This window comes from Varanus komodoensis, unplaced genomic scaffold, assembly GCF_004798865.1.
Source record: "Varanus komodoensis strain SLA01 unplaced genomic scaffold, ASM479886v1 scaffold37, whole genome shotgun sequence".
Taxonomy (NCBI): domain Eukaryota; kingdom Metazoa; phylum Chordata; class Lepidosauria; order Squamata; family Varanidae; genus Varanus; species Varanus komodoensis.
Window position 1 is genome coordinate 3,697,723 of NW_025335889.1, and position 12,814 is coordinate 3,710,536.

The window sequence follows — 12,814 nt, forward strand, 5'->3', positions numbered from 1 at the left end:
GTGGCCTTCAAATCGCCAGCGGCGCCTGGGCCAGCCGCAGGATGAGCGGCCCACCACCACTGTGGTGGTGGAATACTTGATGCGGCCCAGCCTCACCCAGACTCTACTTGAAGCGGCCCCCAGGTAAGTTGAGTTTGAGACCCTTGCTCTAAGCAAAACTCTATCATTTCTTGAGATATAGAGATCTGGGTGGCTTAGCCTTGGATAGAAGGAAGATTTAAGAAATGGGAGATGGTATATCAATCTGACCAAAAGCAGGACTGCCCATTGCAGAAGCAGCTCAAGCAGTCACAGTCCCTTTGGGTAATGCCATACTGGCTTAGATTACAGGGCTGTAGGATTGGTAAACTGATGAACATGACAAGGAGAGGGTTATGTACACCACCTTGGGTTCCTTGTCAAAAGATGTAAGCATAGTAAATAAACCATCCCTTGAAATCTGCTATATAGAAAGTTCAGTGTTGTATTATGTTAGATTGAAGGAGGGCACTGATTCTGCATCATTACTATCTTCTGCATCATGAGTGTTGAACCTCAGGCCACAGGCCAAATGTGGCTTGCCTGGCATCCAAGATGGCTGCATCCTTTCCCCATAATTGCCAAATGTTTGGTAGTTTCATACGAACGGAGGAGTCATGCTGGATCAGTCCATCTGTTTCAGCATTCTGTTCACAAACTGGTCAACCGGCCACCCACCTGCGGGAAGCTCACAAGCAGGACTTCAGTGCAATGGCACCATCCCACTCATATCCTCTAGAGGTAGCTTAGATCCATCATGATTAGTAGTTTCCTATCTTTGCATAGTTACCTCCATATATTTTAAAATATTGAAATGCCTTCCCCAAGAATTGGTACTTCTAATTTTAAGCTAATATATGCCAGTATTTTGGAATCTACCCTTTTGCCCTACCCATTTTTGCCTACCACTACTGCTGGAATCTGAAACTAAATTTTAAATCTGTTTGCTTGGTTGCGTTCTATTTATTTATTTTGCATTTTTGGCCACACATCATTTCTTAGAGACTGAGTTACTTATCAGGAAGACTCTGGTTTGCCTGTCAACTTAGCCACAACCAAAGTAGGTGACCTTATTCATGCCGTTTTCTTTCAATCCACTCGCTTCTCACTTTTTTTTTTTTTAATTATTGAAAATTTTAAACTAGTACTAAAAACATCAGTCGTTACATACATTGGATTTACTGGGTTGTCCCCCTACTACATATTTTTAACCTTCTATATTCATATTTAAATCAGTTTATAATCACTTGAAAAACATCTCTAAATTTACACCAAATCCCGTTTCTCCAGCCAATAAAAAGATAAGTTCCGACTCTGATAGATCGCTTCTTCACTTCTGAGGAGGAGACCAGAGCTCCATGGCAGAGCACATGCTTTGTATACAGAAGGCTCCACATCCACAAAGCCGATGTCCATTGATGCCTATGAGTTCTTATATTCAAATCCAATCCCATGCATCTTCTAAGCAGGTTACACAGGAAGCGACATATAAGAAGAGTGCTACTGGGTGAGACCTGTCAAGCCCAGAATTCTCTTCCCACAGATGCCTCGTGAAGCTCACGAGCACAGCTTGGGGCCTTAGGAGCCCCACTTGCATTTCCTAGCAACTGATACTGAGGCGAATGTATGGCCCTCATGCTGAGTAGCCAGCGTTCTGCCCACAGCCCTGGAAAAGGCAAGTTGTCCCACTAGACAGAATGAGGAGACCACCTCAGTGTGTCATGAAAGGACAGCAAATGGCTAGTTGTTAATTTACTGGTGTTGCATTTCTATTGCCAGGAACAGGGAGAAGCAGTTGTGGCATTTTCTGCCCCTGGCCCCAAGATGGCTTAGCTAGTGTTGGGCTGCTCTTCAGCCTCAGGCAGCAAAATGTCTTGGGTCCTCTGATACAGCCTATCCTTCTAGAGAACTGCTAGTGGTCATTACAGGCAACACCGGCTTAGATGAATAAAAGTCTGACTTGGTATAATCTGGCTGTCCCGTCGGGGCCATAGACACACAGAGGGAGTCAGGAGCCAAGGGTCGGACTCAAGAGCAGTTGGGATAAGAGGGCAAGAACGTCTTCCTGCCCAAGTGGATCCAGTGCCTAGTTTGGGTGGCCAGAATTAGACCAGATCCGCAAGGTTCTTGGTTGAAAAGCTGCTGCCTACAGTTCATTGATTCGCCACATTTAGTTCCTGATGCTTCACTGAGAGGTTGCAGACCTGTGGCAGTGGTCAGCTTTTCCTGGGTGCAGCTTCTTAGAATGGGTTACATGGGATTGTTGTAAGGATTACAGACCAATGTATGTGCAACACCTGAACATTCTAAAGTGCATTGTTGCTCTCACGAAACTCTACGAATGTGACTTGTTGCTAAATAATAATAATAATAATAATAATAATAATAATAATTATTATTATTATTATTAATATAACATTTCTATGCTGCCCCTTGCCAAAGCCTCGGGGCGGCTTACAACACAATAAAATACATTGAAATACAATAGCACATAATAAATTACCATTAAATACAAAAATACAAAAACTACAAATCCAAAATAATCATTAATAAGCAAAAGGCATCAAACCATAGGCAACCTGTCTATTCCCTGTTTATCTCTGAGAACACAGCAGCAAAAATTGTTTCTGCCAAACTAAAGGACTGCAGAGAAGACTTCCATCATCTGCTGGATGCCAGGACACCTGGAGGTAAGGAATGTACCATGAAGTAACATAGTTGACAGCAAGGTCAAAAATTTGGCCTGACTAAGCATGATTTATTGACTTGCATCCACAGGCATCAGGTGACACAGATGGATTTAGGAAAGCTGCTAGGACTGTTAGGAGAGGCCTCGGCTAACACATGAAGAGCAGTCTAGTGAAAGCCAGCAGTGTTTCAACTGTATTGAGATTTCAATGGAACCACTTTGAGCATCATGGTAATCTTTCTCAGTAAAATGAACGAGACTTAAACATACACAAATTGGGCTCAATCATGCTCATAGTTTTTTCTCCCCCTGTATGTCCAGTTCCATATATGATGGTGGTTCAAGCTCTTTACCTGTTAGAATAACTTTGGGAACTCTAGTTAGAACAGCACATTAGTCAGAAGACCTGCAATGCCAGCCAGCCTTCTCCTTCTCCTTCTCCTTCTCCTTCTCCTTCTTCTTCTATTTTATTATTATTATTATTATTATTATTATTATTATTATTATTGATATGCTACTCTTTAATATCAATATTTCCAAAGCAGATGACAAAACTATAAAATGAATATTAAACTGACAACAAAATTGACACCAGTAGATAACTCCAGTAAAGATCAAGGTCTGGAAAAATAAAAGGACTTGCCTGGTGCTTGGAGAACTTACATAGAAACACAGAAACAGAGTGAGTCAAAAGGGGTCTCCCAGGTCATCTAGTCTGACCCCTGCTCCAGCCAGCTCCACTCATGACATGCCTACCATGTGCATGTCCAGCCTGTCCTTGAACACCCTTACCGATGGGGCTTCAAACACCTCCCATAGAAGCCCATTCCATACCCTAGGGGTCCTAACCATCAGGAAATACTTCCTGGCATCCAAATTGAACCTTGGTTCCCTGAGCTTTGCTCCATTGGAACGCATCCTGCCCTCCTCCACAGGGGAAAACAGGCCTTGACCCACCTCCACATGGCAACCCCTCACATACCCCTCATGGTACTTCAACATAAACACCATGTGGACCTCACTGAGAAGAGCATTCTACAACTGGAATGGCACTGCCATGAAGATCCTGCCCCCCCTCACCACTTGTCTCGTGTTGGTGGTATGCCCAGTGGCGAGCCTCTAAATGTCTCATGGGCAAGATCATGGTGAACAAGGCAAATGCTCAGGTTCCTATGCCCTAAGCTACTTGAGCAGAGCTACTGAGCTTTCTTCAGCCTGAGCACCATTTTGAAGAACCTTTCTGGGGTTATTCCCCAGTGGCTGGTGGAGCAAAAACATGAGGCCAAAGCACCAATGTATTTTAGCTTAAAGCTCTTGCTCCCTTAGAAAGGGCGTTTCAACATTTTGGCATTTGGCGGCAGGAAAGCTGCACAAAAGCCAGGAAAGCACCAAATGAATGGTGGTTAGGGGAAAAGAGCCAGGGAAAGGGATGTAGCCATCTATGGAACCCCTGGAAGGCTAGATTAGGACCCCGGGGAGGCTGAATTTGGTGCTCAGGCCTGAGGTTGTTGAGCCATGCTTTAGAGTCTGCCAGCTGTTGAGCAGAAATGCCTTCTTCTGTGAGTGTGGCTATTACCATTTCAAAGGAGGCTTGTGCAGATGACCAACCCTCCCTGGCATGAGCTCTCCCACCATGGTGTAGCTTGCTTGCATCTGGGCTTCTCTACATTAACAGGCCTTTAACCTGTTTTAACCCACCACTTTGCTGAGACTTCTGCTTTTGGTTTCTTTGCCTGATTTAGAAATGCTTTTCATGCCCCACCCCAGCATTTCTCTTCCTTGTACTTTCTATATGTTCCATTATACAACCACTAGGTGGTGCTGTGGTATAGTGCAATTATGAAAATACACTACCATTTTGTAGTGTCCTAGCTCTTTAATAGTTTATTATCCTTGTTCTAGAAAAAAAAAAGGTGAAAATGCTCAGAAAGAGGCGGTTCTTATTGTGTAAGGAATCTGCAAACTATTGTGAGTCAGGAATCATGAGATCACAATAAATGCCTCATTTAGAGATGTCCTCCACCACCATGTCAGGTGGACCTCCTTTGAAAAGAACATGGCTAGACCACAGCAAATTTAAAACAAGGTGGGAAAGGTAATAGTCTGATGGGTAAGATAAACAAGATGTAAATGCTTCACAGATATATAGGAAAGGTGAAGTTGAAATTAGGTAGATTTAGGTAAAACATACTCAGGCATGTAGGATTTCCCAGAAAACTGGCCAGAAGAATGATTGCCTGCCTTACCCAAAGTCTATGACTTGGCTTACATGATCCCCCAGTCCTTCTTTTCCATTTGCAGCAAAATGCAGGCTCTTCTTTTTCTGTAGAGTTCTTCTTTCAAACACATTTCCCTACTGCCTTCCTCTTCCTCTTCCATAGATTAACTTTGAGTCAACTTAAAGCTTTTCAGTGTTTGCACATATGCATAAATTTGTCCAAAAAAGGGAGGTTGCTGGATAACCCTGGCTGTCTCTGGACTTGATGACCATTTACCTTTTTTCAAGTGTATGATTAACTGGATTACTTTCATGTAACCACTTCACCACCACTGAGACTAGACTCAACTGAGGCTTGCCTGTTCTCCCACTGGGGGCACAGTGGCAGTTTCCCTGTGTCTGGAATGCGATGGCCCAGACTTTGGTTTGTTTGGCTAATTCATTGAGTCCCTTTCACCTTCACTTTGGGATGGCCCAGTTTTTGACACCCTTCATTCTTGTTTCGTGGCCTCTGCTTGCTTGCGAGCTATACCACATCACAGGATGCCAGCTGGCATCAAGTAACAGAAACGTTGTCCAGGAGACATCACTTTCCTGTCTTCGTGGTTTTGAAGACCCAACCTACTAACAAGATTTAAGATTCAGAGCTGGGTGGAGGTTGAGAAAAGAATCACATAAAATCAATAAGCAAATATCTGTAAAATAATCTTCCAAGATCCAACAAATAACCTTGGGACATCTTGGCTCACTTTCACTGCAAAAGTGCCTTAAAAAGCTGAAATGTTGCCATTTTTGGCACAGTCCCTGATTATTATAGAAAACATGTCTTCATTCTATGAGGGTTTCATTTGTGGTTTAACAGTTTGACTCCTGTGCTGCTTCAGTTCCAACAACCTCTCTCTTTTGGACTCTTTTTTTTGTATGCGCAAATACTGAAAAGTTTCAAGTTGGCTCAAAGTTAATCCATTACAAAAATGTAGGGAATTGTGTCCAAATGAAAATCTACAGAAAAAGAAGATCCTGCAGGTTGTCAAATGCCAAGAAATGGTGTCCTCTCAAAAGCCAGTAAGCATAAAACAGCACAAAAAGTTGATATTGCATCCTTTTCAGAAGCCCAATGGATCTCATGCTCAGATCTCATTTCTCAGATTAATGAGAAATGCATTTGTTGTTATTTGCTGCTCCATCTCCAACTTATGGCAACGCTGTGAATGAAAGCATTCCCATATGTCCTCTCCATGACAGCTCCATTTAGCTCTTCCAAGTTTGAGGATGTGGTATCTTTTACGGATTCAATCCATCTGCACTTGGTCTTTCCTTTCTACTTCTGCCTTCAGCTTTCCCTAACATGATTTTCTTCTCTAGTGAGTCTTACTTTCTCATGACATGTCCAAAGTATGACAGCCTCAGATTTGTCATTTGTATTTGCAGGGCAAGTTATGACTTGATTTGATCCAAGACCCACTTGTCTGTCTTTCTCTTGGGCCAGAGTATTTTCAAAGCTCTCCTCCATCACCATGTTTTAAACTCATTCGTGTTCTTGTTGTCAGCTTTCTTCACTGTCCAGCTTTCACACCCATACATTGCGATTGGGAATTCAATAGTTTGTATGATCTTGACCATGGTCTCCAGTCAAATATCCTTACATTTGACTCTCTTTTCAAGTTTATTCATTCCAGTCCTTCCAAATCACCGTCTTCTTGGAATTTTTTGGCTGCAGTCTACCCTTGAATTGACAACTGAGCCAAGTTATATTAAATCCTTCACAATTTCTATTTTTTATTATTAACGATAAAGTTCTGAGGAATCTATATTTCTGCCTAAAATGGAGCAGCATTGGTATCATTGTTATTACCATATGCTCTTTGGGGACAGTACGTTTTACCTAGGTGTATATACCAACACCTGCCATAGAACACAGCTTGTATTATCAAGGCTGTCTGTATGCCACAAAGTAGTATGTTGCTTAAACATTCCTTGAATGATGGTTGAGTAAGGTGGGGAGTAAACCTAGAGTACTGATGACAAAAAGATATAAGTTATGACCCATGTACCAAGCAATTCACTGAGTAAGGATGTTCAAGGGGCATCAAAGCATTGACTCTGTTATCACAATGTGGTCCAGTTTCATCAAATGTATTCATGTGACCTTGATCAATGACCAACCAACCACAGATTCTTTGGAATGATGTTCTTAGGACTCTATCCAGTTCCACCTTAGGACACTGAACTCTCTGTGTCCCTTCTAAAACTCAGTATTGAGTGTTGGGTTATCTTGTTAATGAAAATTAATATATCAAAATATATTTTCAAAAGAGCTTATATGTATACATTGCATAACCTTGAGAATGTCCCAGGATAGCCTTCCCCAACCTAGTGCTATCCAGATATTCTGTGTGACATTTCCCAGCATTCCCAAACATTGCTGACATGGCTGAGGATGATGGGACTTGAGACCCAAAATATATGGTGGGCACCAGGCTGGGAAAGACTCCAGTGGTAAATTTGGAATGACAAATGGCATTCCCCATAGCCTAATCCCAAGGAGTAACCAAAATTGTAGGCAACTATGTTGATAAGAGAATAAGAAAAGATGCTGCCCACAGGATTCTTCAAGCAGTATGGGTACAACAGTTCTACCTGCCCAAGCTCCTCAACCACTGGTGTACAAAGGCAGCAACCTCTGAAAATGGAGGTAGCACATTGCCTGCAAGACCAGTAACCATTAATAGCCTTCTCTTCCATGAATTTCTCCAATTCCTTTTAATGCCACTGGAATTTCTGACCATCACTACTTTCTGTGGCTATGAATGCCATAGGTTAACTTTGCACTGTGGGAAGAAGTCCTCCCTTTTCTCTGCCCTGAATCTTGCACCAGTCAGCTTCAGGGGATAATCCTGGGTTCTAGTATTATGGGAGAGGGAGAACTATGTCTCCCTCCCCACTTGCCCCACACCATGTCTAATTTTAATCACTTTTATCAAGCCTCCCCTTAAACCTTTAACCACAACAATCCCAGTTGTACCAGTTCCTCACGCGAGAGTGGAGCCATTTCAACAATCCACTTCTAGGAGTTTTCATCTTCATCAGGAGCAGGCCTTTAATTACACTAATAGGTCTTGATAGGCCATTGCAGCTCAGGTTTCCCCAAAATATTTAACAGTACAAGGAACAATGTTCTTTTGACCCACCCTGAGGGCTGCAGTCGAGCTCAGAGGGAGCAGAGAATCACTGTGGGGATGACAGACGAGCAGCTTCCCTGCTAATGCAAAAGTGCCAGCGAGTGCTGGCCCTCTGAGCCTGGCTCTACTACTCCCCTGCGCTTGGGGAACCACATGCTGGAGACAAACAACGGAAAGGTTACTGTTTTCATACCCCGCTGCTCATGGGCTTCCCAGAAGCATGTGGCTGCCTGCAGTTGGAAGCAAACTGATGGACTGGTTTGATTCAGCAAGGATGGATGCCTGATCTTGCCAGCTCTGCTGACAACACAGTATATTAGAAGCAAATTGCTTTGCCTTTGTGTCAGCTTTTTCAGGTGCTGGTAAAGTGGTGAACAGCTCATGAGAAAGGACATGGTCAGCCTTACATCTCTCTCTCTCTCTCTCTCTCTCTCTCTCTCTCTCTCTCTCTCTCTCAAATAAGACAATTCAGTGGGACTCTGCTGTGCTGACTCTGGTCAGCGTGTGTGCTTTTTGGCTTGCTGCAAGACCCTCTCTGCAGATACCGTGTGCTTTGGCAAACAGGACAGTCTGGGCTGCAGGATATTACAACTGGCAGGGACACAAAGCCTACCACTACTTGGAATGCGGATTGTCTGGGCGAGTGCTGATTATGCCGCTCCTTCAATCTGTGCTCAAGACAAAGCCTCATAATAAGACTCTTTGGAGTCGGCTTTGTGGCTGTGACAAGCACAGCTGGGCCCTGCTTAGTCCATTAAACAGAAACCAAAAGACTCCTTTCTTTCTCAAATGTAGTATCTCTAGAAAGTCAAACGAATGTAAGATGATAGGCTTCAGTGGCACCCTGTCAGCTTTGTTTTGACTCCTTCCAGTATTAATCATGTACATCATTAGAGTTAAGGAGGGTCCAGTGCCTTCAAAAAGCTCGGCTCACACAAGGTTCACATAAAGTGTAAACAAGAGAAAAGGCTAACAAACAAGCCAAAAAGGTTGCTAGTGTAGTTGAAGTGCAGAATCCAAGAAGGGTTTAAAAATCTAAAAGATAACCTTTGAAAAGTGAATATTTTGCCCAGTTCTTTTTCCCCCATATCGAGAGAGAGAGAGAGAGAGAGAGAGAGAGAGAGAGAGAGAGAGAGAGGGAGGCACACAAACTCTGGAAAATCAAAATGTAAAGCTGCAGTGGTGCAGATCAAGTAAGAATTTCAAGAACAAATTGCTAAAGATATTATTTTAGACAATCATTGTTAATAGCAATAATAACAATTAACAAACTCTAACAACACCAAGGTATTTCAAAACATCAGAAGCAGGAATCTAGAAAGAATAGTAGGGTGCTAGATAACAAAGACAGAGAAACCATGCCAAATCTACGAAACAAAGAGCCTTGTAGCACCTTAAAATGTATTAACAAATGTATTATGACATACAATGTAACAGACCAACATGCCTCACCCACTTGCTCCAGAAATGGTCTGCAAATAACATATTGTCTTTGCTGTTAGAAATGGAAAGAAATGTTCCCAGTCATCATAATTTTTTAGCAGTGCCGTTGATAAACTGTCAAATAATGGTGCCAAAAGATCTGGAAACAACTTTTGAATTAGCTTATAATCAAATGAAGTGATGGAAAGTATTATTAATAGTACAACCCCATGTGTCTATTCAGAAGTAAGTCCTGCTGAGTTCAATCAGTGATTGCAACCTGACAATACAACCCTGTGCATGTTTACTCAGAATGAACCCCATTCAATTCAGTAGGTTCTTCTCCAAAGTAAGTGGGTATAAAACTGCAGCTTCAGTCTATTATAGTTTATTGTCAAGAAAGAATAATAGCTTGCTGAGATAAATTAGAGAAGTCCCTGCAAAAAACCCTGCTGAAGTATCTACAAGCCCAGAGAAGGTTTTCAAGTAGAGATTATTGAAGCCAGTGACAAAGTCAGTTGCAAAGGGAGCCTCAGCAAACATGGTACTTAGCCATGGGATAAGGACAGAATCCATTCCTTTAGACATCAGTAATTGGTTGCAGAGCCAGTAAGCAGAAGGTTGGGGAAACTGGATCGTTTTCACAAAGAAGAGAAGTAAATGTGGGCTTTTCTCACTCCAGCAGTGGAAGTGCTATCAGCAGAAGGGCTGAACTGGATTCTTCCTGCTAATTCCCACATTTGAAAAGCCTCATATGATTTCAGGGCAGGTCCAGATCCCTTTGAATTCAAGGCCAGATTGAAATTGTGTTTGCCCATGCCGATAATCAGTTCTTTTTTACCCATTTTGCTCCTTCCTGAGGGAAAAAGTTCACAGTGAGAAAGGGGCATGGCAAGAACCAGTGCTAGAGATGGCTCTCTAGCAAGAGGAAGTGTCTTCTTCAGGAGTACTTAACCTTACGCCTGTAAATTACTTCTGATTATGCTCAGGAATGGCACTTTCTGCCAGGAAACATGGGATTTGCACTTTTTTTTGTCTCTCAAACTGAATTGCAAGATGGGAAATGGCAAGTGTCATGACTCCTAGGCATCATTTCCTCAATGGGCTTTGTAGAAAAAAAGCAGGTGTAGGTTTGTATGCCTTTGAAACTGTAAGAAGTGTTAATAGAACTAAAAATCTTGGCACAAGAATTATTGAACCATTTTCTTAAAAAGCAGTTATTTATTCTGGTTCCTGGTAGTTAATTAAAACAACAGGTTGCGGGATGTGATGTGAATGGGAGCATGTTTGTTGGCTGCTGGGCTGCTCCAGGTATAAACTTCGGAGGCTCAGCCAGACCCATATCAAGAGCCAAAGACATGGAGTCTATTTGCTCATGGCTTTCTCTTTTGGTGTGGGGGTTGCCCCCATGTCTGGCAATCCTCTGTGCATAGATTTTCCTGAATAGATGGCTGCACTCACATCTTAGAGCTGGAGAAAAATAGCTCCCTATTTGATGGAATAGTTTTCACTGCCTCCCCCTGCTGCTCCACTCCACAGTGAGAATCAGGCAGACACTGGGTAGAGAGAGGAAGCCATGTGTACACAGGGGGAAAGCCATAAATTGCCCAGTTGTGCACTTTTCAGACCTTTGAATGTTCCCCAAGGGAAGAATTCAGAGGCAGATTGTGTGTCAGACTGTCATCAAAGACTCCTCGGACTTGGCTATGTCCATTCCCTCTGCCTGAGTGCCGGTTGTTTGTAAAGGTCAGTCCCTGGGGCTTGCTACCACTGCAGCGACTTACATTTCTCATTTCTCCTTGGCTGAGCCTTCAAGGTATGTAATGTGGGAAATATGATTTTAGCATCTTTAGGAAATATCCTAGAAAACCTTTCTAGGACTAAAAAAGAAATAAAAATGCGGGCCAGGCAGGTATTCCTTTCTCCATCTAAGGAGAAGCAGCAAGATCATTGCCCCTATATTTTCTAGCTAGCACTTTTTAAAGAACTTTTTGTTATTTTGCTTACTTATTGCACCGGCATTTTAATTTGCCCAGCAGCTTTGCTTGATGGACCGACAATCTGAGAAAACAGTGGGAAGGAGGTAAAGCCACCATGGCAGCATGTTATTAATTAGCATCCCTTGGCAGGTACATGTGAACACTTGGAAAGTTTTTTGGGTAGGCGGAGGGAAGCTTTCCCCTTTTCGGACAGCAGTGATAAATAAAATACCTTTGGAGATTTCACAGCTGGTCTTAGGAATTTTGCTCTTTATAAATACAGCTTAGCCAAACTTTTCTTCTGCTACTCTTACTAACATTTTCCTTGGTTAATTTCAACTCTCCTTTTCAAGCTCCAGGGAATTTTTTAAATGAAATATATAAAATAAATTAAAATAGTGTCTATTTTCTCCCTTTTTCTTAGATCTATAAACCAGAAGGAAAAATAAGTTTTGGCATACTGATTGCATTAAATCAACCACCACAATAACCACGACACCTTCTGAGTGGCTCAGGAGAAAAGGTGTGCAAACCCTAAAATGACTCTCTTGCACATGCAGTTATATTTTACTGGCTCCGTCTTCTGGATGATACAGAAATCCAGCTCCTTCATGCTGCCCAATACTACTGAACTTCTCTACCCGACTAGCAGTGCTGAGGCAGGCCTCCTGTCTGCCCTTGGAGTGCCGAGAACTCGCAGAAAGCGCTATATCTCTCCCAGGGACATGAGTGCACTTCTGGACTACCACAATCAAGTGCGGGCACAAGTGTCTCCACCAGCTGCCAACATGGAGTATATGGTGAGTCTCCTTCATGCTTGTTGCTGAGGTGTGGGCAAAAAGGAACAGGGATGACCGAAAAGATGTTAGAAGTTAATACAGCATTTGCATGTGTGGTTTCCTAGATTTGCAATGCAATGTTTGTCCACTTCCCAGTGGTTTTATTTTGACAGGTTCAGTGCACTGTTGTAGTAATGTGAGAGGATGCTTCTGCTTCTGGTGAATCGCTGTCAGTCTCACTGACAGGGTCCTGGGGGAAGGATGCGATGCTGTATGAATGAGTTCAGGTCCCCACATCCAAATGAATTGTGTCCTGGTGTGTTGAAGTTGCTAGTGCAGTGATTCTCAGAGCCTCTAACTGTTGCATTTGAGAAATCCTGGAGAACAGATTAAGTAACTCGGAGAGCCAGTGTGGTGTAGTGGTTAAGAGCATGGGACTGGGACTCAGGCGATTTGGGTTCTAGTCCCCGCTCAGCCATGGAGCCAACTGGGTGACTTTGGGCTGAGAGTCTGTGACTGGCCCAAAG

The 12,814-nt window shown here is 42.8% G+C and overlaps 1 protein-coding gene across 1 annotated transcript in view; it reads left to right on the forward strand.

The window, feature by feature from the left end:
* The first annotated feature begins 2,877 nt into the window (after nt 1-2,877).
* Nucleotides 2,878-12,814, forward strand: part of R3HDML (R3H domain containing like) — a 23,705-nt gene continuing 13,768 nt past the window's right edge. The window contains exons 1-2 of the mRNA XM_044440319.1: nt 2,878-2,938; nt 11,933-12,308. Coding sequence (XP_044296254.1) covers nt 12,048-12,308 — 261 coding nt within the window. The 5' untranslated portion in view covers nt 2,878-2,938; nt 11,933-12,047. The remainder of the gene's footprint in view (nt 2,939-11,932; nt 12,309-12,814) is intronic.